This window comes from Epinephelus fuscoguttatus, linkage group LG5 (assembly GCF_011397635.1).
Source record: "Epinephelus fuscoguttatus linkage group LG5, E.fuscoguttatus.final_Chr_v1".
Classification (NCBI taxonomy): domain Eukaryota; kingdom Metazoa; phylum Chordata; class Actinopteri; order Perciformes; family Serranidae; genus Epinephelus; species Epinephelus fuscoguttatus.
Window position 1 is genome coordinate 45,725,191 of NC_064756.1, and position 25,726 is coordinate 45,750,916.

Here is a 25,726-nt window from a genome sequence, read left to right on the forward strand (position 1 = left end):
AATGAAGAAAATAACAAACAAAAGAAAACCAAATAAATAAATAAATCACACCTGCCATGAGAGGGCTGCCCACCAAATCTCAAGGACCAGGCAAGAAGGACATTAATCAGAGAGACAACGAAGAGAACAAAGATAACCCTGAAGGAACTGAAGAGCTCCACAGCTGAGACTGGAGGATCTGTTCATAAGACCACTTCAGGCTATACACTCTACAGGGCCAGGTTTTGTGAAAGAGTGAGCAGAAATGCTTAAATAAAGAAATAAAAACACCTTTGAGTTCACCAGGTCAATTAAATCACACACCTCCAGACTCCGCAATAGTTTCTACCCCTGGGCCATAATTTTCTGGCCACTTGTCCATAAAGCCCAGCTCTGTGGAGTGTATGGCTTAATGTGGACTTATTTAGGGGGGTCATAGCAAAGAGGGTGAATACCTGTGCATACATCACTTTTCAGTTTTTTATTTTTTTAGAATTGTTTTTTAAAAAGTGTTTTTTTTTTCATTTAACTATACGAATTTTATGTAGGTTCATTACAAAAAAATCCAAATAAAAATTGATTTAAATTTCAGGTTGTAACGCAACAAAATAGGACAAACACCGAGGCGTTCAACATTTTTGCAAGGAACTGTATGGACAGTCAGTGACAAATGGCCAATTTACGTTTGGATGGGCCTCAAACTGACGTGGAGTTTCATCTCATAGGTGCTTAAAGAAAAGTCATGGTTCATAAGCACAAATAAACACTGCTGAAATGGATGTTTATGATAAAGTGGATTTATAAGTAATGTGTGACATGAAATGACAATAATATAAATATAAAAGTAATGCAGACCTGGAATTATAGCGAGGTGCTGATCACTGGCAGCAGACTTGATGTTGCACACCCTGGATACATATGCATTTCTTTTATTTTGATGTTGAGGTTCTGGCCTTTGGGCCTTCTTCAAGACATGAGGTAAGATATAGTCTGAGTGGGTGGAAGTTCGCTGCAAAGATCAGCCTCTCATTGGGCGGAACAAGCCACCTGCTGAAGTCCCGCTCTACCACCTTCGGTTGCAGTTTTTAACACGTCCTTTACTAACTTTTGCAGTGTTTGATCTTGCGGGGATGCAGCCATTTTTCTGCCATGGTTCGGGTCCTGTAGGCAATATTTTTCTGGGCATGTTACACCAAAACCTGTTTCCCCCCGGCCATACTTTTGCAAGTGCACCGTTGCTATGGCACCGCCAAGAACGATTGTGATTGGTTGAAAGAAATACAAGCAGTCGGCGCATTTTTTTCTCCAATCTTAAAGTGAGAGTCGGCCCAGCCAGACCTTTCTTTTCTTGAGAAAGGTCTGGCTGGGCGAGACTAGGTAAGATATGAATGTTGATCCTAAACAAAGCCCAAAGGCCGAAACATCAGCAGCAGCAGCAGCAGCATAAAAAAAAAAAAAAAAAAAAGAAAAGAAAAAAAAGAAAAGAAAAAACAGAAATGCATATGGAGCCAGAATGTGTGACATTTGATTCTTATTTTGAAATGATATAAAACCTGTGAGAGGCATCACTAAACATTTAATGATGCTTCTTACACGTCATTTCTACAATCTCAGTGGGAAGTGGCGCACATCTCTTTCAGGCCTCAATTTGTGACCTTTAGATATAAAATATCATCACTCGTGTGAAATGTTGTCATACATGGTATAAGAATTCTTCAGTAATTTTGTGAAGTTACAGTGACCTTTTACCACCAAAACCTAATTCATTTATCCTTGAGTCCAACTTGACGACTGTGCTAAATAATAATAATAAAAATGTCCCTCAAGGTGTTCCTGAGACATCACACTCACAAGACTGGGACAGACAGATCACTCGAAAACATAATTACAACGATAAGGAACCCTCCCACATTTCAAAACATTCAAAGTTCTTGATGTAACGACCTTCAAAAATGAGAATGAATGAATTAATTGACTATCATATTTCCTGTTTCAAAGGGTGGTTATTTTGGATTAGGTTAAGTACAAATTTGAAAATTACATTTTCCTGACGTTGTACTATAAAAAGTATTGCCATAATAATTTTACCTCCATCAAATATTATATCATAAATGAGGCTATGCCTTTTACAGAACATCTGCTCATCTATTTGAAGCCTAGTCCACACATACACAGGCATTTTTAAAATCAGCGCTTTAAAACTAAATTTCTGTCCAGACGAGCGTTTTGGCATCGTTTCGGGAAAATCCCAGTCCTAATACGCCTGAAGTATATCACATTAAAAAATGACTTACATGCGCATACCGTTATAAACAAGGAGATTAATGATGAAGCAGAGAAACATGATTGCTGTAGCCTGGTTCCAGACCATAGACCCCGCCCACTCAACTGAGTAGGCTTGCATTACTGGTCTGGCATACTTCAATGAATTTGCAATTTATCTCATCCAAACGATGGACGGACCAATGAACGCCGGGGGTCTAGCGATTAACCAGTCAGCGCCACGCTGATGTCAAGCTGTACGACGGTGGGTAACTGGTGAGGATAGCAACAATGGCGACCGCTACAGATCCTACAGACCATATTAACGATGCTATCGAGGTATTTCGCCACTACTCACGTTAATGGAGGACCAAATTAAGGAAGCTGCTAAACTGGATTTAACAGCGATGCAGCTGGGCGTGCGCGACGACGGAGACATTTTAAATGGGCAATGCTCGCTTGTTTTCGGCACCCCCGAGGCATGGATACTAATGACGACAGATTCTGGGTGAGTCGTTGATCTCTACTGATTGGTTAGGGAAAAAATCTAATTCCCTCCCCCTTGTAAATCGCCTTCAATGGAGGCCATGTCAGACTGAAGGTTCTGGGAGCTTCAGTCTGACACTCAGGCTATGATTGCTGCTCACCGATAATGCATTTGTTATTGAAGCATTAATAACTGCAAACGTGTTTCATTGCAGTGCCAGTGTCTGTCTTACATATAGGTTTTCCAGCATCACTTCTGTCAATGTACAGACTGCAAATCTGCTATTGTCACATAACAGGCACCTGTAGCAGCAGCACATGTGTGTGTGTGTGCCACCTCCAAAACAACTACCCACTGCATAAAACACAAAGCCGCCAGAAGCTGTACCTCTGGGCTGAGGGCAAAGCTGCACTTGGTAGCTCTGGAAATGTGTGGGGACACAAGTGCAGGCAGATTCATAATCTTCTCACGTGGCAGCCGGTATTTTGACAGGATGGCACTGTCTCTGTCATCTATTGGACTGAAGTTTGCCCTTATAAAATAATTAACATGAACCAAATGTCTACGTGGACGGCGACACCTTTGGTTCAGCTGATTGAGCTTAATGCTACACTGTAATGCAGCCATAATCTCGTCTACAATGAAGCAAGCAGAGGCGACATGCTTGATTGCCTATATAGCTGGTGCCGCTCACTCGATTAGTTTCCAGCCGGCCTCATTATACTTCAATCTGATCAATTTGTCAAGTATCTGTCAGATATTCAGTATATGTGTTTTTTGGGTTTTTTATTTTTGTTAAGTGTCTTTGAGTGTTTTGAAAAGCGCTATACAAATAAAATGCATTATTATTATCATTATTACTAATATTATTATATAGTGGTCGGCTACAGCGTGTAGCCTCGTTAGAATAAACATATGCTCAGTTAGTTAGCTCCATTAAATAAATGAATGAATGTATGAATAGATAAATAAATCTATATATTCATAATATTCAATATTCATTATTATTTTTCATGAAGTTAATTTTAAACTAATGGTGTAATTTGCGCAAGGAGTCTACATGTGAATTTTACTGCAATTGTCCATTTAAAAAGCATAATTTTTGCCTAATAAAGGCAGAGAGGATGAACAGAGCACATCACTAAGGGACATTACGAGTGGTTCAGACCAAAGGAGACTCTGGGAAACAGCCTGTAAGCTTAAGGGAGACCTTAAGATACAACTTACAATGCACATAGCACCAAGAAGGCTCTGGGAAATGGGGCCCAGATCAGTCTCCATTATATGTTGTTTTTCACCTGAGTCAATCTTATAAACTCCTGCATGGGCAGAGGGGCGTTTACACACTCATTATAAACCTAACAAATACCAATAAATGTTTAACATTAACACATACATTTGAACAGTACAACCAAACGCCTTTAATAGTTTCAGGATGGTGACAACAAGCAGGAAGTGGGTAGAGAGGAGTTTGGTTTTCCTGTTTGAATGTATTTATGTACTATTACTAGATTTCTAGTAATGGCAACCCGTTTTTACACCAAAACAGCTTTAATATGTATTTTGGGTTTGGATATGTGATATCACTTCAGTTTACAGTGCAGTTCTTTTGTGATAACACAATGCCAATTGGGACATTTGATCCTATTATTGGTCAAGCTATTACATTACTGGGTTTTATCACTTTTTGTTTTTAGGTGCAATTTTTCATTACATTTTCAGGAAATGATTTCATTATTGAGTGCAACAGTCTCTCACATCCAACGTAGAATATAGATCTTCAATGAGGTTTTACTGTTGAGGAGAAACTTTGTATGCTCCCCCATATGAAGTCATCCACACTGTAGGCAAGGATGATAGTGCAGTCCTGATCGTGCCACTAAAAAACACCAGCTGAATCACCTGTCTGTTTCTCTTCCTGCTCTCCCTGCTCTAACAGTATAGTGAGGCATATGCCAAAGTATAAACACACTTCTTGACCTTCTATAATGTTAGTTTGTCAGCCTCAGCTGAAGGCTTGATGTAAAGGTCATGTAAGATTTCCATACCCTGCAGAAATGCAGATTTATTCTATATCCATGGAAAAGGAGACTCTGAAGCACATGTGGGTGAGTCCTTTTGTTGCTCTGATTTAGCTGTGCTTTTGGTGTTCATCCAATATGTGTTATTGTGGGTGCAAACACATTTGTTAGACATGCACTTCTACCTGTGGTGTCGTTATAAACAAGGCAGCATCAGAAAACTCACAGTGGCTTATAATGACAGCATGAGGCTGCTGCTGAGAGCTTCAAGAAGCTCAAGTGCAAGCCATATGTTTGTTAGTGTTGGGGTACCTACCTGCTCTGCTGTTCTACGTAACCTGATGTATGGATTTATGGGTAGGGCATCTGAGTCAGAAAACGACTTAATCGCTGTTTTGGCTAACCCTGTACGCAGTTCTGTCAGATTTTCTTCCAGACTGTGGAACCACTGGCGAACGTGTCTGTATGTTAGACATTGAACATTGTGGAAGGCTTTGTATTTTGTGTATCCTGTTTGTTATTTTTTTTTTCTTATTTTTACTCTGCTGTTTTTTTGTTTTGTTTTTTTAATTGTGATATGGATCCCCCTGGGTCTGAAATAAAGAATGAACAGAATTGAATTGTCCCTCATCCTCACCCCTACCTTCCTCAAAGATGATGTTATCATTCCAACTCTTAATCCCATCTTTTTCTCCAAAAACATCTGTAGTATTAGCATTAGTAGCAGTCGTGAAGATTCGCTATTCCACTGAATCTGTAGCGCCAGCAATATTGGTAGGCCCGATGTAAAGCACATTGTACCAGTTTTTGTATTCATCTGTAGCTTTGCCTGTCTGTCCAAAGAGTGAAGCTGTGTATAGAATACCTCTGTCTCTATCTCTGCATTTCACCATCTGTCCTATTTCCAGACTGACATCAGTTCCCTGATCTGAATCACTACATGTCTCTTTGTCATTTGTGTGCTGCTCTGCTTCATTCTGCATCCTAGTGGTCACTCTTGAGTGCTCCGTTTGCCTCAAACCCTGCTGTGCCTCAGTTCTTGTTTCTTCTGTGCCCTCTATGCTATTGTCAACATTCTACTGTCCTTCCTCTATGTCTGTGTCATTTTCTCTATCATCCTTCTTGACATCTCAATCCTTGTTTTCTGTATTTACTTCTCTCAGTCTGAGATAATGAACCCTAATGTAGGTCCCTCCATGCCTGACAAACACCACTGCACCACTGGCAACTCCTGGTCCTTTCCACTCTGGATAATCTACTCACTTGTAGTACCCTTTGTCACCCATTCCACAGTGCTCTCCATATTCTTTCTGAACATTCTGCTTCTGCAAAAGTCTTTCTTGATGCATGCAAAGCAGAGATGTAATGTGCCATCTAATGTTGCATGGTATACTGATACCAACGGTAGACCACAGTACTTAAACTCCACGGTACATATGATACCATAATGTTGGAGTACTGTAGTACTATGGTACCTCATGGTACCACTACTGTGGGATAAGTTAAAAGTCCAATCGCAAGAAGGTGAGTGTCCATGTGCCGTCCAATAACAGCGTGTGCGCTGTCCAATAACGGCACGTGCTGGCCACCTGGCACTCAATACGCCCTGCAGTGGTTTGTTTTCCAGAGACATTTTGGGTATTAGCTGAGCTATTGAGTATCTTTAAGCAGTGGAAGTTATTAGGCCTATTTATTTCTTTTTACTTGTAGGCTAGATTTGTTTAAATATGCTACAGTGATTTGTTTTCTACAGATCTCTACGGTGCGAGCATTTTACTCAAATTTGCAATTTAAAATAGTTTTGTGCAAGCAAAAGAAATCATTCAGGAGCACGCTGTGCGAGTACAGATTTCAACAAGCAGCAGAAATGAAAGGCAAATCCTGCCGGTTGTGGGTTGAACGGGGTCACAGATACGGCGGCCATAGTACTCCGTGGCGCAAGATAATGGCTTACCGGCTCCAGGTCCAATAATTTCCTTGGTGTCATGACTGCCCAGATATACCTGAACAACTGAGTCGTGGTGGCACACAGGTATGTGACGTGCCAGAGGAGAAACGAGCCGTTCACATTTCTCTCTTTGTGGCAGGCAACTGTTCACAAACCTCACCGTACTTATGGGACTGTTCTTAACTTGTCAGAGGAGGCTGGTTGATTTTTGGTTGATTTTTATTTTATTTATTTATTTTGTTTTGAACCCTCCCATGTTAATCACTTATTGATGCTGTTCTTGAAGTATGAATAAGCCAATAAGTAATTTAGTCCATTGAAATATCAATGTACTATAGAAAAGTGATTTATCTTTTTATAAATGACAAAAGGCAAGTCTGCCTCATTTTTGCTGTGGTATCGTGATACTACTCAGAACCGTGATACTTTCACTGGTATCGTACCGTGGGTCCCAATTTTGGTACCGTGACAGCACTAGTGCCATCCATTCACTTTTTGCTGTGCTCTCTAAAGCTGAGGGTGTACTGGTTAGCACAGAAGGCACACTTGCATAGTGCTCTTTTCCATAAGAGCCCGATCCATTGCAGTGTTATTGTCACAACTATTACTTGTCTTTACCTTGTTTATGATCTCAGTAAGTGTTTGGTTTTGTCGCTCCTGCAATCTGTTGTTCCATAGGCTGTATGCAGGTCATCTTTATTTCTGTGTTTAAGTTTTCTGTCATATCTCTCATCTCAATATCGTCATCATCAAGTGTTTCACTATTCCAGAAGGTTTCTATGTGGCCAGACTGCTGCCTCCACTAAACCGTGTGAACTGGTCAGTAACATACAGATATTACACACCTGGTTTTACTTAATGTAAATCACACACAAAGTCTCATTATACTAAGATGCCAGTGGGAGGCCAACAGCAGGCTTTGGTTCACATTTTTATCTTTGACCCATTTCACAGTCACCTACAACTTTTTGCGGGATGATATTACATTCTGTATCTCTGTCACCTTAACTATTTGGAAGCCCTTGTAGTCTGTCGGCAGAAGCATGACCAAATGGTTTATGAAGCATCATCAGGTTTTGTGTTTTTCTGCTGAATATATTTCTTCAGAGTTTTTTTTAAGCAGCTGCCACCACCTGGTGATTGCATTGAACATTCTTGCTTCAGTTGTCCATCATGTTCACAGAGTAATGACCAGAGCTTGTCAAGTCAGGTTTTAAAGGTTGGTGGAACATCATTGCTCTGTCACTTTTTATGGAGGCTTTGCTCAATAGCAGGTGAATGTAAGCTGTGACTACTTCTGTATCAATATGAGAGTCTGGCCAAGATTTTTTGATAAAGTAGACTGCTTTCCTTCTTCAAACTGAAATGGTATCTGACTATTTTTGTTTTACTCAAATCCTTCATCTTGTTCTCATGGAGCTATCGAGCCATGGCCATTTGGTTGCAAATTTTTGCTGAACCAACATGTAGTCATAAAGACTTCTGCTTCCATGTATAGAGTACTACTCCATAATCATCATCATCCCTTTTACAGTTTTGTCAATAAGGCAGTGGTGTCTTTTGTCTTTCGTTTTGGGGTCATGACTTGCCCCTCTGTGACCTCTACTCTATTATACAGTTTTGTGGTTATTTCCCATTGTTGACGACAATGATGCTGTTCCTCCAAAATTCCTTTTCAATGCTGACTTCACTGATGCGAAAGTCAGATCGTTACATGCTCTCAGAGCTAAATGTAAGTACTTCACATCTAAGCAGGATCCGTCAGTTTAAAAGCTCATACTGCATTAGGGATTTCTATCTTGTACTTGTGCGTCCGAAACTATTGCTGTTTAAAACTGATGATATAGTACACCACAGATAAACTACTGTCTCTCAAAATGCAATCAAAGCTCAAGTAAGCCTCAAAGGTCCTGTCATTTTCTTCTCTGAGAAACAAATCATTAGGTTCACAAGTAATGTGTTAATGCCAGTGTCCTAATTAAAATCATCCCAATCCCACCATTTCTGTTACTGTTTAGGGCTGTCATGATAACTGCAATATTCCAATACCACGCTACTCACAAGCAAGCCAGGGGAGCCAAGCCCCACAACTGCTAGGTTCATGTTTTTTTTTTTTTTTTTTTCAGTTTTCATGAGGTCAGACCTTGTTCATTTCATGACATGTTTCATGTTTCAGTTCAATGCATCAAGGCGCTGAGCGTCTATTCTGCACTGAGCGCTGCATGTTTGCCTTTTTTTTTTTTTTTTTTTTAACTGTTAAGCTTTAGGTAAAATGCTGGTCTTACGACTGTCACTTTTTACCCAGCCATCCAATCACAATAGAGGGGGGGCAGGACAAATACCATTTAGTGACAACATCCAGAGACAAAATCCAGCAGGTTTTTTATCTGAGGATTTAGTGTAGCACATGTAAGATATAGACTGATGTCGCACTGTGGAGTTATTGACAAACACATTAAACAGAGCAGCACCTCTTTGTCTCTCTTAGTGTTACTGGAGAACTTGTGAGGGGGTGTGTGGGGTGGAGCTGTGCGGAGAGTGTGAAAGAGGAGAGATGCTTTGCTTTTTGGAAGAACGGCATTATGTAATGCAACTTGACCCTACATCCAGTGGTCGAATTGAGGGGGGATGAGGGGGGATACCATCCTTTTTTTAGAAAATTGACCAAAAAGCATCCCCGTTGTTAATCTAGAATCTGTGTGTGCAGGCATGGACGTAATTTGAGGGGGGGTGGGGGGCACAGGGGACATGTCCCCCGCACTTCCCCACACTTATTATTGCATTCCATTACAACTGTTCAATTCGTTTTTAATATGTGGTAGCGTGTTTTTCTGAGCCATCTTTAAATACACCATGAGTAGACAGCGCTAGGCGCATACACATGCTGTCATGTTGTGATCGGAATCAAGAGACGTGTGCTACTGAGCAGTGCCGCTGTGTTAACTATGTTCAGAAAACCACCCAGCAAGAAGCAAAAAACCTTGTACAGTTTCTTCCAAACAAACCGTGTAAGTTGAGTAATGCTGTTGCATGTAGATGTTAACTAAATGATGACTAATAAATAGATGTCTAAATATCAAGTTAAGCTAGTTAACAAGAATACTAATGTTAATGTTTTCTATGTTAAATACCTTGCTAGCTAGTTTCATGCTAGGAAAAAACCCACTCCTCCTCAATAAGAACTTGTACTCACTATTGCTTTGCACATATTATTTTTAATCTTTATTGCCACAATAGAAAGAGCAGGGTCAGGGAGGAGACAGTGGACCAGAGGCCAGCAAGGATGATCATGCAGGGTCTTCACAGGTGAGGAGAGATTCTAACTGGCTGAGAGAGCACAAAAGTGACTGTGCGATTAATTTCCACAGCTATGTCACCACTACTATTCCTAATTCTATTTACGAATTTTGCTTTGCACATTTAGTATCTATATTATTGCAATAGATACTGTAGAACAGGGACAGGGAGAAACCAGGCAGGTATCAGGACAGGGACCTGACAGCAGCACCAATTATCAGCCCAAGCCTTCACAGGTAAGGAGAAATTATAACTGGCTAAGGAAATGTCCATAGGATAAGAGTGACTATAAGATTAATTTTCACAGCTATTTCAGAATTACTCTCATTTATATTCTAAAATGTTTTTGTCTGTATTGCAATAGCAATACTACTGCATTATTTGTGTTTTTTTAAGGCAGCAGGTGTAGGTCATGCCATTTTTCTTTGTCTTGATTAATTTTGCACATCTGTGCTGTCATATTTGATGATGTGTGCACGCAAAAAAATCAAAGCTACATTGCACCCCCCTTGTTAAAAATTAACATTTCGACCACTGCCTACATCAATATAAACTGCATTGTCTAAATCTATATCGTGCTTGAAAATATATCGATATATTGCACATAGTCATATTGCCCAGCCCTACCACTGAACCATGTACAAGTATCTAATTTGTTGTAAAACTGTGTCATCTTGGTCATTTAAGTAGCAACAACAAGCCTTATAATCGTTTAACTAAAAAGCTTCACAGTGGCAGCTCTATTGCTGTTTCATCTGCTCTTTCCAACAGCACCAAAAACACAGCAAGCACTAGCTTACTTGCTCTCAACTTCTATAACTTTGGTCAAGCCCGGTTCCAGGCATATATGAGGGGGCAGTCATAAATGTGAAGGGGGCATCATGCTCCAGCACATTTTTGCCATAGGTAGAGCTGACAAATAAAGGCCACTCACTCACTCACTCACTCACTCGCAAGATGTGGGGATGCTGTGTGAGTGCCCTATAGAGGGTGTCAAAGCACCGTGGTCTCAAATGTGCGCGCCGCTTGTTTTGTTGTTGATAACAGTGTTTTCTAAATGGAATTGGGTTGTTGTTAGCTGTGTGTGTCCAACTCCCAACCTAAAGAAATGAGGCCCGTTTCCACTGAAGAAGTTCCTTGTACTAATTGGGGGGGCAGGAACTACTACAGGAACGTCCTCTCGCTCGGCCCTCTCAACTGCCGTGTCTCCACCGAGAGAGCGGAGTAGAAGGAAGGTTCCTGTAAAGTTACCGGGCTCTGTATGTGACGTAATCGTTGCGCGACCATCTTGGCCGGGGCGATGTAGGGGCGTAGGGGCATAGGGACGCCGTTAGCCGTTAGCAGTGTCTGTAATAACTCCAGTCACGGTCTGTGAAAAAAAAAAAAATTTTCAGCGGATGACTTAATTACAACATGATTGAGCTAACTGGAATAGTTTCATGTTGTATCCGACAACAGGAGGGTTTTAACAGATGACGTCATGATGTTAGCTTTGCTGCTGCTGTTAGCTGTCCCTGTCAGCTGATGCTTTCTAGACATCGTGATTTCCAAAACTGAATAAATACCACACATAGCAATACAAAACTGCTTTGCTAGCTCAATCATGTTGTAACTAAGATATCCGCTGGAAAAATATTTTTTTCATGGACCGGTTATTGAGTTATTACAGACACCGCTAACAGCTAACGGTTAGCCTAGCTAAACTACGATAACCATGTTGTTATTTACAAAACGTCACATCCCGCCTTGTGTATGTCCAATCAGCACCAAGTAATCCCTAAGCTCCAGCCAGGAGTTTCTTGGGGCCGTTCTGAGTATCTACTCCGAGGCAGGGACTTGTTTAGCCCCTGTAAAAGTTTCAGAACTCTGTCCTTTGGGGGTGGTTCCTGCGGTGGAGACACGCACCAACGGTCCCGGCCCCGTAAAATTACCCCGAAGTTCCTGCGGTGGAAACGGGCCTATGGATTGCACTTTGTCAGGCCTCTACCCTAAGACCTGTCCAACTTGGGTGTCCCACCTGAAGACTAAGCTCCTGCTGGTATAGCTCTTAGGGTCACTGAGGCACGCAAACCCCCTGACCACAATAAGGTGGCAATCCCTCAGGGAGGAAAACTGAAAAATAATATAAATAAAAAAATAAAATAAAAATTAAGAAAAAATAAAATAAAAATATCCTTCATCTCGGCACAACCAACATCTTAAAATTTATCTTACTGGATGGCCATTAGGCATCTAGACATATCAAATAAAATTGAACCTAATAATTATAATAACCTCACTATAGCCAGTATTTACCAAAGCTAGTCTTATTTTTGTTTTTTTGTTTTTTTTTTGGTTAGCAGTTTAACAGATTTCTCTTTACTCCACTCTCCTTTGAGCTACTGAAAGCTGCAGGAGTGAAAAGTTAATAAAAGCTTTGTAAAAATTGCTGTGATTATCAAAAAACAGTGTGCAGAGAGTGACTGTGCATGTGTTGGCATCTGTGTGTACCCATCAGAAGCTCAGAGTTTCATTCAATTTTAGCCTCATTTTACAGGATACATTCTTTAGATTATTGTTGTTTATAACCGCATTGTGTAAACACACTCAGGAATTTAACCATCAGACTTGGATTTTAAGATATTTTTATGGCTCACGAGCGGCTCACGTTGGCCTATATCCACCAAAACCCCGGCTTTTAACCACCAGCTTTAACCACCGTCATTCGAGCCTGCAATGCTTCACGCTCCTTCTACATACCTTCGCCTGATATTGGCAGTAGTGCCGAGATCGAAAAGTGGCTGAAGGTATATCGATTGCTGCTCAGCGGCATATACCAATCCCTAGACTGGCATACAGATCCCTAGACTGGTATATACCGATCCCCAGACTGGCATACAGATTCTTGGAGTGGTATGCTGCTATTATGCCACTGTTATTCCATGGACACACGACGGTATGTGCCGCTTGAGATTGTTATGGCACTGAGAGACTGTTGGATGGGTACAGCCCCCTGATGAATATGCAAATGTAATGCCACTGGGCTGGTTTGACGACAAGTACTTTGAGTCAACCAACAAAACAATACTTAGTGACAGGTTTTCATTATTAGGAGAACACAATAATACATTACTTCATATAAAATCTACTTCGCAGAACATTAACCATTGTGGCATATTATGTATCATGTTTACTATACACTGAGATATTTTCTAACTATTGTCAATCAATGTGTGTGTGTGCGTGCGTGCATGTGTGTATGTATGTATGTCTGTATATGTGTGTGTACATGTGCTTGTTACAGTAAAACTACCAGGTGATTAAAATAAATAATCACCTGGTAGTTTTACTGTACTTTTACTGTATACTTATTGTGAAAAGAAATGTTGGAATTTTTGTGTCTCAATTTAATTGTTACTCCTATGTTTCATCTAGGTCTTGGATCATGCTATTCTACTCATGTCTATGCAGCAGCATATGTCCTTGAATATCACAAGTCTCATTCAGCCAACACTGCGCCCCTACTACCGACACACCACTCCTGCTTCAGCACCATATGATGTCCTGCGTCGACACACTGATCCAGCGTATAAGCCTTTGGGCATCGATATACCAACTGATCCAGCGGTATAAGTCTTTAGGCATGGACACTTCCAGCAGTATAAGCCTTTAGGCATGGACATACCGCTACTCTTCCAGCGGTATAAGCCGTTAGGCATGGACACTTCCAGCGGTATAAGCCTTTAGGCATGGACATACCGCTGATGAGCCAGAGGAATATGTCATGTATATGATATAAGATGCAAACGTTGATTTTAAGATGCGGTTATAAAATGAATGTGTCACAAGTCACCATTAAATGTGTTCACTCATTTTGATCATTTCTTCAGGCTGAGACGTGATATTGTATATTGTCAATAAAGACAAAAAAATGTATACATTTATGGCAGTACTTGTCGTCAAACCAGCCCAGTGGCATTACATTTGCATATGCATCAGGGGGCGGTACCCATCCAACAGTCTCTCAGTGCCATAACAATCTCAAGCGGCACATCCCGTCGTGTGTCGGTGGAATAACAGCGGCATAATAGCAGTATACTTCTCCGAGAATCTGTATGCCAGTCTGGGGATCGGTATATGCCGCTGAGCAGCAAACGACATACCTTCAGCCACTTTTCGATCTATACCAATGATAAGAGCTGGATCACCACAACCAGACCCTTTGCCGGCTTTATTTCCGGAAAACACTCCTGGTTTCCAGTTTACTGTCCTTACTGCCGTCCCTGATTGTGGACCACAACATCTTATATGGTGGTTGTTTTCAAACTGCTACAGCCACCACAAAGTAAACAACGGAGCCACACAATCAACTTTGCTGCCAAAGTTTCTGTTTTCCTTGCTTTCAGTCTCCGGATCACCTCACCTCACCAGCCTGACTGCGAGCCACATACTACAGTACATTCCATCTCCCTGCTGGCACTGACTGTGAACTAACGTTATATGAACAGTTACCGTCACTCAAGGATTAACCAGAATAAATCACTTTACCTGTTACGGCACTTCTGTTTATCCGACTGAAGTCTTCTCCCGAATGATGGCTATGTCATCAACAATCACAGATAAGCTATAAAAACTGAGTTGAAATCCATTAAGTCTCTTATCATGGAACTTCTCCAGCGACAAACGGAGCTCTCCTCCCGGCTGGCTTGTCTGGAATCGCTGGACAACGAATCCCCTGCTCCCGGTTGCTCCTCCTGGACATCGGTGGTGAGGGGCACGAGGAAAATTTCCCTTCCTCTTCACGATCCAAGTGGAGAAGATGGCCCGCTTCAGCTCTTCAACCACTTCGCCCCTCGTGAAGCCGCCGACAAGTCTGAACCAATTTCCCCACACATTTCTCACACTACCGTAGCCAAACAAATTACAGCATCATCGAAAAGACCCCGCTCTCCGCATAATCCCAACTCCAGAGATACCTCTCCCATTAGTAAATATCCCAGACTTTCACCTCAGCTATCCAGGTGTAGTGTTGACCCCAGTGTAAAAAACACTCATGCTCCAGGACAAGCTACTGATGCAGCCAACGCCCCCTTTTCCACACAGCTGTCCGATAACAAAGCCACCTCCCCCTGCAGTGCCAATGTGACTAATACAGTTAGCCCGGTAAATCGCCAGCTTCCACCTAAACTCTCCATGTACAGCAGCTCTGAATACACGGACACAGCAGAACTTCTTATTCTAGGTGACTCCATCGTGAGATTTATGAAACTCCCCCGCGCTGTAACATACTGCCTCTCTGGCGGCAGAGTCGCAGATTTCATTGAACAGTAAATCATGCTGCTTGAACTTCACCCCTCCGTCCACACTGTACTGTTGCACTGTGGGACGAATGACGTCACAACCAGACAATCAATCAAACTCCGGCATGAGATTGAGTCACTCGCATTAACCATTGAAAGCCTGGGCAAATGCTGCATCTTTTCCAGTCCTATTCCCATTTTGTCATCCTCATCTGAACAATTTAGCCAACTTTTTGGGCTCCACCAGTGGTTAAACAATTTCTGTACAAAAACAGGTTATGGTTTTATCAGCAATTTTGACGCTTTTTGGTCTAAGAGTGACTTATACAAAACCGACAATTTATACCCAAACTGGAAATGGACCAAGACACTTGTGTCAAATTTCAATAATCACATAGCGTTTAACTCTTGACTTTCATCCCAGCATGATCCTAATAACCTCACTTTAACTCCAAATTTACCCAATCTGGATAGTGAGGATCCTGCTGGCTCATCGCTTGTTTTAATTCACTCAGATGACAAGATCACCAATGACAGCTGTCATATCCCTGTGCATCCCTGCAATATGGATATTCACCCACCTCATTACAACAGTCATATCCCTGTTATAATCAGTGAAACCCGGGATATTAAACATAAAAGTAACAATGCTATAAATCATCACAACATTATCCACATTAAGCCCTCCTCTTGTTCATCCTCTGCCACTTGTTACTTTGAATATAGGCTTTATTAACATTCGATCACTGTCCTCTAAATCACTGCTTATTCAAGACATGATCAATAACCATAACATAGATCTAATGGGCCTTTGTGAAACATGGCTAAAACCAAGTGACTTTCTAAGTATGAATGAGGCATCACCCCCAAATTACACAAGCTTACAAGTGTCACGTGAATCAAGAGGTGGGGGCGTTGCTGCTATATAAATCCAGTTTTCTTCAGTTAAATCCAAGAAACATCACCGTTTTTACATCCTTTGAAGTACTTGTTATGCATTCCAAGCTATAGTCATTTCATATAGCAATTTTATATCGACCACCAGAGCCCTACTCACAGTTTTTATCAGAGTTTTCTACCTTTCTTTGTGACATGCTGACACAATCTAATAATTTTTTAATTATGGGAGATTTTAATATCCATATTAACGATAAATCTGAACCACTCAGTACGGCTTTTCTAGACCTGATCGATTCTACTGGTTTCACATGACAAATCAATGAACCCACTCACTTCTGTGGTCATACACTTGACCTGATCCTTACACGCGGCCTCTTTTTCACAGATCTAGCTATCTCACCACACCTACCTGCCCTTTCAGATCACTATTTCTTTACTTTTAAAATTACATTAATCTCTAATTGTCATATTAGCCACTCTAAAATCTAAACTCCCCGATGCACCGACTCATCCACTGTTCATAAACTTGCTGAGAAACTCAAATCAACTATCACCACCATGGATCAGTCCTGTTGCCTAAATGAATTCATGGAAAATTTCAATTTTGCACTACTGTATACTTTTAACACCGTCGCCCCTCTTTATAACAGAAAAATAAGACCAAAACCATCCCCCTGGTACAATCAAAACACTCGGCTTATGAAACAAAAATGCAGAAAGCTCGAGTATAAATGGAGATCAACCAAGCTAAATAATTTTCGGCTTGAATGGCCAAACAGCCTTCATGAATATAAACACACTCTTAGTGCCACTAGAACAGCTTACTTTTCTGAACTTATACAAAATAATAAAAATAACTCAAAATTTCTCTTTGACACTGTAGCTAAATTAACATGTAAACCATCCCCTATATGTAATATTCCTCATACCGCTCCTGATTTCATAGAATTTTTCACCACTAAAATTGACATCAGAAAAGCAATAACCTCTCTCTCTCCCATCTCCCACCCAGGACATGGCGGTTTCATACGACCTGTCTTCGCCTTGCAAACTCACTCACTTCGAGACAATTTCCAATGAAACTCTTTCTAAACTGGTTTTCTCCTCCAATCCCTCTACCTCCCTACTGGATCCTATTCCCTCTACATTAAGGACCTCTTCCCAATTCTTAGCCCACTACTACTACATATAATTAATAGCTCTCTTACCACTGGAACAGTACCTGCATCTTTCAAAACAGGCATAATCAGGCCACTACTCAAGAAACATAACCTGATGTGATCAATTATTACAGACCAATTATAAATCTCCCCTTTCTTTCAAAAATCCGAGAAAAAGCAGTAGCCCAACAACTCACTGATCACCTCTCCTTCAATAATCTATACGACCTTCATCAATCTGGTTTCAGAAAATTCCATAGTACGGAATCTGCACTGACAAAAGTGGTCAATGATTTACTACTCTCCTCCGACTCCGACTCAGCTTCAGTATTGCTGCTACTAGACCTCAGCGCAGCGTTTGACACACTTGATCACCATATTCTACTTCACCATCTAGAAAACTACATAGGACTCACCGACTCTGCTCTCGCCTGGTTCAAATCCTACCTTACCGACAGATCTCACTTTGTTTTTCATAATAACTGCTCTTCAGAATGCAAAAAGGTCAATTATGGTTTACCACAAGGGTCTGTGCTTGGTCCCATTCTCTTTACTATTTACATGCTACCCCTCGGTTCATTAATCAATAAATACAAATTAGGTTCCCAATTTTATGCAGATGATACTCAGCTCTACATATCTATCAAGCCTGACACCTCTCATCAACTGATCCACCTAGAACAGTGCACACAAGAGATCAAACAATGGATGTCGTCAAACTTCCTTCTCTTAAATACTGAAAAAACTGAAATGTTAATTGTAGGTCCAAAGCACATCAGAAACAAATTCTGCAATCTCACCTTAAACTTAGCTGGTACTATCAATTCAAAAAGCCCCTGTGTTAGAAATCTTGGTATTTTATTCGATCCTAATCTCTCCTTTGAAGACCATATTAATAATATAACATAAACAGCATATTTTCACCTACGCAATATTGTCAGGATTCATCCCATTCTCTCCATGACTGATGCAGAAACTCTGGTTCACGCTTTTGTCTCATCCTGATTAGAATATTGCAATACACTTTTCTCTGTCTTACCCAATTCAACCATTAGGAAACTACAACTCATTTAGAATACTGCTGCCAGGATATTAATCAGAACCAGAAAATCTTACCATATCACCCCTGTTCTCATTTCATTACACTAGCTCCCTGCACACACTAGATCGGACTTCAAGATTCTGCTTTTAACTTATAAAATATTACACGGACTTGCACCATCCTACTTACCATCTCTACTTACTCCACATTTATCAATCAGACCTCCAACATTCCATAATGTTGGTCTCCTATCCATCCCCAAAATTAATAAATCATCAGAAGGTGGTAAAGCCTTCTCATACCGAGCCCCTCTCCTCTGGAACCGCCTTTCCATTCAAATCCATGGAGCCAACACAGTCGATTCCTTCAAAAGTAAACTCAAAACACACCTTTTTGCATCTGCCTTTAACATCACATAGTCTCTGTCCTTACATACTACATCATAGTTATCTACTACTACTCAGTCATTGTGCGCATCAATTTATATTTTTTTAATATATACAAGTGCCAATGCTATTTTTGTTTTTTTTTTGCTTTGTTTTCATTTTGTTTTGTTCTACATAGTCATTTCACTCATCTCTCACTGTGCTTGTGTGATTGAAGAAACGTTCGCACTGACAGGCTCAGACTGCTATATTTACTTTTGTTTTTTTGTTGTTAACTATATATTAAGTATCTCACGACACGAGACGCTACGACGAGTTTAACAGAGCTTCACTTTACTGCTGCATTCTGCCTCACTGAGACTGAGAAACCTGACGCTGATGCATCTTGGCTCATTTGCATACTAAATAGTGATTGGGTGTTTACTGGGGGGAGGGTCTCTGCTGATTGCAGACAGTAGATCACACACAGCCAGCACACAGCACGGAGTGGAGTGGAGACAGTAGGGCTGGGCGATAAATCGATTTTATTGATTAATTCAAATTTGTAGTTTAGGTTGATTAACATCCGCCACTGATGCTCCCCGCTGGGCACCCGTAGTTCAGAGTGGGCTCCCCCCCCCCACGCACTTGATACACAAACATCATGGCAGAGTTCGGTTTTGTGGCGTCAGACAGAATAAACAGCACCCTGCTGCAAAGTGTGTTTGAAGGCTGTTGCAACCCAAGGTAGCAGTACTACCAATTTACTGCAGCACCTCAAACAGGTCAAACAGGGAGGTGTTGCTCCCTACGAAAATATCCCTATTCCCCTGTACTTGAATTTGTTATTTACGTGACAACGCCTGGACGCAACACAGGCTCCTCTCCATAGTCTGGGTGTTCAGTGCCGTGCTGCAGGTTCGGACCAGGCTCAGTTATAATTGTCTTGACTCCGGAAAATGCATCCCGAGCTGTGTTCTAGTGTGTTCACCTGTGTCTGTGTGTGTGCGTGTGTATGTGTGTGCGCGTGCACACGTCTGTGTGTGTGTGCGCACATTGGGGCTGAACTCCGCCGACCGTGACACAGAGCAGAGGAGGACTGTAAATGTGCACCATGTACAGACAGAACTGACATGCCGTTGTGTAAACAAGATAAATAACATAAGACTCTTTAGTTAGTTTGATAAAAAGGACAGGGTATAGACCTGTTCTATAGGAAAGGTGACCTTAAATGACTTCTGTTGTGATCTGGAGCGATATAGAAAACAAAATTAAATAACACTAACTTGATCTTCAATATAATGGTAGGGGAAACACTGCCGTATGATGAGAAAGGGACCTTGTGGAAAGTGATCACGGATGCAGCCGTGATGTATCTTGCAAGAGATATGGTGCCCGTATTTCCCGTGGAAAAGCCAGGGTTTATTCACATGCTGAAAGTTTTGGAGCCCAGATACATGCTACCAGGCCGCAAATATTTTTCTGAAAATTGATTTTAATTAGAGCTGGAAAATCGATTTACATCATGAATTGGATTTGTTGTGAAAAAATCTGAGATTTTATTTTTTAGGCCATATCGCCCAGCCCTAGGAGACAGATGACAAAACTTTTCTGTTTTGTGCCTTTTTCGGCAGATTTGATTTGAGAGAGCAAGACATTTGTTTAAGGGGGCATTGCCCCCTCTTACCCCTGCGTAGAACCGGCCTCGACTTTGGTCCAAATTGCCACTTCATTCCTCCAACTTTCATATGGCTTCCATTCGTTAAAAGTTGGCGGGACTCTAATTGCGAATGATTCTCTGCTATTGATGTTATTTGACAAAGACGATGACCTTTTGAATTTGGCCAACTGAATACAATGCAACAAGTATGAAATTATTACAAACAAATAAACAGGGGTAACGCCATGTAGAGGCTTTCAAAACAGGTTGAATTATATGAATATATGATAGGTTGAGGTATTTGCTCACAAACACTCAGATCACTGGGTGGAAAAAAAAAACAGACGTGAAGTCTCCTCTGACAAGTTTGGCATTTCAGCCATCCGCATCTTGGCTTTTTGAAGCCAGAAGTGACCATATTTGGACAAGAGGCTAGAGCTGTAAAGGAGCGAGGAGTGGATCTGACTCACAGATTGTGGTGAGGCCTTGCAGTCTGTCACTGAAAGCAGCCCTGCCCTTAAATATGCACAACTTTGGGCCTTAATAAAGTGTAAAGGGGTGTGCTATACAAAAATTCACCCCCTGTACAGTCGTCATAAACGTTGAAAATAGCTATAGAGACCAACACTGTTTTTTTGTAAACATGTTTATTTCTGCTGTAAGGTTGGGCATTTAAACATGGGGGTCTATGGGGATTGACTCTGCTTTGGAGCCAGCCTCTAGTGGCCATTAGAAGAATGGCAGTTTTTGGCACTTCTGCTTTGGCTTCATTTCTCAGCCTCGAACATCTTCAGACTTCATCAACAAAATCTGTCTATGATAAAATATGTGCTGAGCACAGGCAACTCGGCAGACACTATTCCAGAATGTATTAGCTCACCTTGCTGGAGACCAGTTTGACATTCCCTGAAGCCAGAGCCACTGCAGTATCAGCCATAACCTCTGCTTTGATGGAGCCCAGGCCTCCCGTTGCACTAGTCTTAATAAAGCTGTCCAACACAACATCCAGCAGGTCTGTTATCTGGGGACACAGTGAGAAAGTTACAGTAGAGGCCAAATCCACAACACAATTTGACTTGTAAGGCTATTGGTGTGGTAGACTCACCTGGCCTAGGCTGCCCCAGATCTTGGCCTGGATAGAGGGATACATCTGCTTTTCATTGATCGTCATGGTGATGAGTTTATCCAAAATGGCGGTGACACGCTGACGCTTGGCATCATCGTTGTGCTTACAGAAGCGAACCAGGTTGAGCAGCCAGGGTGTCATGTACTCCAGGCAGAGATGTTTCAGCTCAATACCTGCAGTGGAAAACCAACACTAATCAATGCACTTCCCATAAATGCTTTTACTGTGCAAAAACACCACCTTTCCACATTAACTCAGAATGACGAATATTCACTCAGCATGTTTAAACCATTGTACAGTGTCTTCTGTGGCTCTGGAGGAGCTTTGTCAAATCTGCAGTTTGACAGACGAGGGTATTTACCTGGCAGAGACGGTCTAACAAAATGCTGCTATTGCTTGCAACATGGGAAATGTAGGATCCCATTTAACAGACTCAGTGTTACCATTGGAAATTACCGGTTTCGGTTCAACGGTGGAAGTCACGCATATAATTCCCGCAAGGGATCATGGGGGCTAGGAATAAGATGGATACACACACGCATGTGAGAGCATGTGTATGTCTCCCGGCAGCTGTGTTAAATAGACGTACTGGACTTGCTGAAGCCTGAAATGCACTCCTCCAGAAACTCCAGTGTCAGATGGGGCTCATTGGCAGCCAGAGTCTTGCTGATGGAGACTATGAAGAGGGTGTTGTTGGCGGGGATGCAGAGGCCTGATGTCTCCAGCAGCTGGCCCTCTATCTTCAGGTTGAAGGTGCAGGTCAAAGCACACAATAGATTGTATGCAGCAGACCTGGATGTGGGATAGACAACAAGTCAGAGGTGTCAGACTCTGTCAATAAGAGTAGTGCAAAAAACTGTTTTCAAGTTTTAACAGCTTCTCTGTGTAGTGTCATTTAAGTCGGAACTGAAACCACACAAGGTAATTTAACAGTTGTTTTCTAAAACACATTTCAAATTTTGGTACTTACCAATCCTGATACAAAAGCAATTGCTGCTGCAGTTTAGACAACAATATGGATTTTACTTTTTACATTGAATTGTTAATTCTTCCCCCTGAGAAGTGTCCACAGCAGAAATTACAACTTGTTTGGCAAGAAGAAAACCCTTGGTGTCTCAAATACATGGAGACCACTTTTTTATATGCAGCCTCACATTTTTCTTATTGAGCTGGTGAGGCTACTGTGTTTTTCTGGGTCCAGAATAACTGTTAAGTGCCCAACGGGACTGACCTGAGGCTTGGGTCAGAGCTGCCCAGGTTCAACAGGGCAATGTTAAGCAGAGTGCCAGGTACATCTTTTGGTCGGATCTTGGTGTGCTGTGGGATAGAATCAGGCTGTGACAGCTCCCAGCGTGTCCGGATATGGATGATGGACTGGACGATGGCATCACACTCCTGATGCATGAATGTGAGTGGTGTGCCCTGATTGGCCATGGTGAGGGTGAACTGACTCTCATCCACCAGGCAAATCTCTTCAATCTCTGAGGCGTAGTAGACGTCATTGAGGAAGACGGGCTGTCCAAGGACACGGGTCCGCTCAGCTGAGGTCACCTGAACTGCCGTCGAGCCCACCTGTTCAACAAGAAAACACACTTAGGAAACCCAAGGGTTGCTTGAATTTCTCTAATGAACATACCTTCTCTAATCTAATTCTTTTAGTCTATAAGGTATTCAGCACCTCTTAGTACAAACTGCTATGTGCTGGCTGCATCCTCACCTTTATTGAGACCTTGGTGTCTTTATGGGCCAGCTTGAGGGCATTATGAAACACTTTAAGGTCTTCCTCCAAGGTTAGTGTGGCTGCGGGCAGCTTCTGTTGGTCAGGTTCGATGTGCTCTGCCAGCTTAGCTGGAGAGTCAATGAACTGGAGACGCTTGCTGCCCTTCAGGCCTGTCAGTAGCCGCTCATGGTACTTAGTGTACTCCCTCACCCAGGTGTTGCAGTTGTAGACATAGACAGCTGATACATTCTCGTAGGCAAAGCCAGGAAAGACCACAAACCACTTGGACAGGAAGTCGGTTTTGAAGCGATTGCTGGGTCCTACGTGTGTTAAGTCTACTACAATCTCATATGGTTTAGCGTAGTAGGGTTTGAGAGTTAGGAGGACATGGTAGATGAGTAGGTCACCATTGATCTGGCCTGTTTTGAACCTGAGGAAAAGAGATTAAAAAAATTAGCAAGGTCAAATTAAAATTCAGTTTATAATGCATTATTGTGTTTGGGGTTAGTTGTGTACATGAGCCTGCCTAAATGAGCCTGTTTAAAGCATAATATGTGACACTAATGACAGCCATTTGGGTTCTGAGAAACTTATTTTTTTGTGTCTGTCTTTTCTTGTAAGAGCTCTTCAGTGTGTGTGGTATCAGCGAGAGGCCCCAAAATAACCAGAGCAGAAAAAGACCCAGAGAGGGGGTCAGGAAGTGAGTTCAGAGCATCTCAAGAGCCTGTCTGCAGCAGGTGTCTCACTCCATCCTTCCACCAAGACCTCCACATAAGACTTAGTAAGTATTGTCAATACAAGATTACACTCACATTAAAAATGAAACTTTTAAAATCATTAAGGGGCAAACTTAATTGTAAAACCAACTTTTTGGTCTGAATTTTGTGCGATGGCATCATTTAAGAAATTGAGTAGTGGCTTCATCAGAGCTTTGAGTGATTTTGTGAATTTACATTCACCTTTAACAGTTTAGGTGTATGTTTTAAGTGATGCACTAAGCCTACAGTTCCGCTCTTAATTTCAGAGCATAATGGAAGGCACCAGAACTTCTCTCTGGCTGTTTCTTCTGCTCAACCAGCTGCCGTTCTGTCCTACGGATGCAGACCAAGACCTTTCAACCTTGCAGCCAAATTCGTACAAAACAGAAGATCAAGGTGGCAGCTCAGTCCCAGCTGTGGAGCCCAGCTTTACTACCATTGGCCACACAAACTCACCTGACACAGAGAGCAATGGCACTCGTGCTGACTGCTTGATCGACACAGAGATGGGTCTGATTGCTATAGGTTCAGCAGGGGGGCTGATTGTCTGTCTGCTAGTTGCCACCGTGGCACTGGCATGCCAGGTCTGCCTTATTCAGCGCCGCGTTTATGCCCCACGCACCTCCAGGTCCAACATGGACTTGGTGAGCGGTACAGGCTACTGGGGCACTGACCGGCCTGAAGTCAGAGGACTGGTTGGGCCATGTGATGCTAGTGTCATGCTTGAGGAGGTAAGATCAGACAGCAAGATGGAGGAAGAGCGCCAGGCTGAAATACCAGAGGCAAAGGAAGAGGGAAATGCAGGACTTGAGAGAGGGGCCATGGCAATGGCATTTGATCCTGAAGAAAAGGCCAGTCAGATGCAGAGCTCGTGCTCCAAAGATTCCTGTCTGGAGGTTCCCAGGGATCTAGAGGACATGCCTCTTGTTGTGTGAGGAGGTAAATTCCAGCCCCACACACTTCACTCAAGACAAACAGCAACCAGTCAGTTCAGCCAATGTTTTCTGGTTTAACTTAGCATGTTCATTCCAGTTTATTGCACTTCACAGAATCTAACTAAAAACCCAGTAACCTCTGCCTGGAGTTACAGTACCCATACCAAAAATTTCTTGTGTCTGACACAAGAAAGATATTTTCAAACATATTTTTTATTTTAAAAAGAATGAGGTGTACATATTTGCAAAGAATAAGTAAAAAGTATAACTTTTAAACATCTAACATGATATGCTGGTTATTCTTACACATTTGCTTATCAAATTCAGTATTCACTGTAAGACTGCTTAATTTTGTTCCCAACATCTATTAGTAGATATGACACCAGGGAGCTCGAGTGCTGCCAAAGTCATATTAAAATGATGGTCAGAAACTTGGGTACAATGTCTGCAAAAAGTTTTTGTTGTCTTAAATAATCTTTGTTGAACATTTCCTCTGTCAATTTAGCTATCAGTCATCTCTTACCTGTGCTGTAGACTCTCTAATACTTCTGTTTTTCATAACACTTGTGCAAATAAAACAGAGCCTGTTCAAATGTCGGGTTTAAAATAAATGGATTTTTGCATTGTGTCAGTGTCTCTAAAATGTATTTTTAAAACAATATTCATGATTCAAGTCACTATCCCTTTATTAATATTTACTGAGTGTAGTTATTAAAAGAAGCACTGAAGCATCATTGGGAAAAAAAAAAAAAAAAAGAATAGCCAGATGATAAATACTTAGGTATTT

The 25,726-nt window shown here is 41.6% G+C and overlaps 2 protein-coding genes across 8 annotated transcripts in view; one reads left to right on the forward strand and one right to left on the reverse strand.

Moving 5' to 3' along the window:
• The window catches only part of LOC125889112 (uncharacterized), a 28,954-nt gene extending 3,277 nt beyond the window's left edge, over window positions 1-25,677 (forward strand). For both annotated transcript variants that reach the window (XM_049576838.1, XM_049576840.1), the window contains exons 2-3: window positions 23,868-24,027; window positions 24,271-25,677. In XM_049576838.1, the coding sequence (XP_049432795.1) occupies window positions 24,277-24,939 (663 nt within the window). In that variant the 5' untranslated portion in view covers window positions 23,868-24,027; window positions 24,271-24,276 and the 3' untranslated portion in view covers window positions 24,940-25,677. The remainder of the gene's footprint in view (window positions 1-23,867; window positions 24,028-24,270) is intronic.
• Window positions 1-25,726, reverse strand: part of nf1a (neurofibromin 1a) — a 282,655-nt gene that overhangs the window by 41,179 nt on the left and 215,750 nt on the right. For all 6 annotated transcript variants that reach the window (XM_049576726.1, XM_049576725.1, XM_049576727.1 and 3 more), the window contains 5 exons: window positions 23,244-23,676; window positions 22,758-23,098; window positions 22,116-22,318; window positions 21,506-21,699; window positions 21,281-21,421 (listed from right to left, as the gene is read on the reverse strand). In XM_049576726.1, coding sequence (XP_049432683.1) covers window positions 21,281-21,421; window positions 21,506-21,699; window positions 22,116-22,318; window positions 22,758-23,098; window positions 23,244-23,676 — 1,312 coding nt within the window. The remainder of the gene's footprint in view (window positions 1-21,280; window positions 21,422-21,505; window positions 21,700-22,115; window positions 22,319-22,757; window positions 23,099-23,243; window positions 23,677-25,726) is intronic.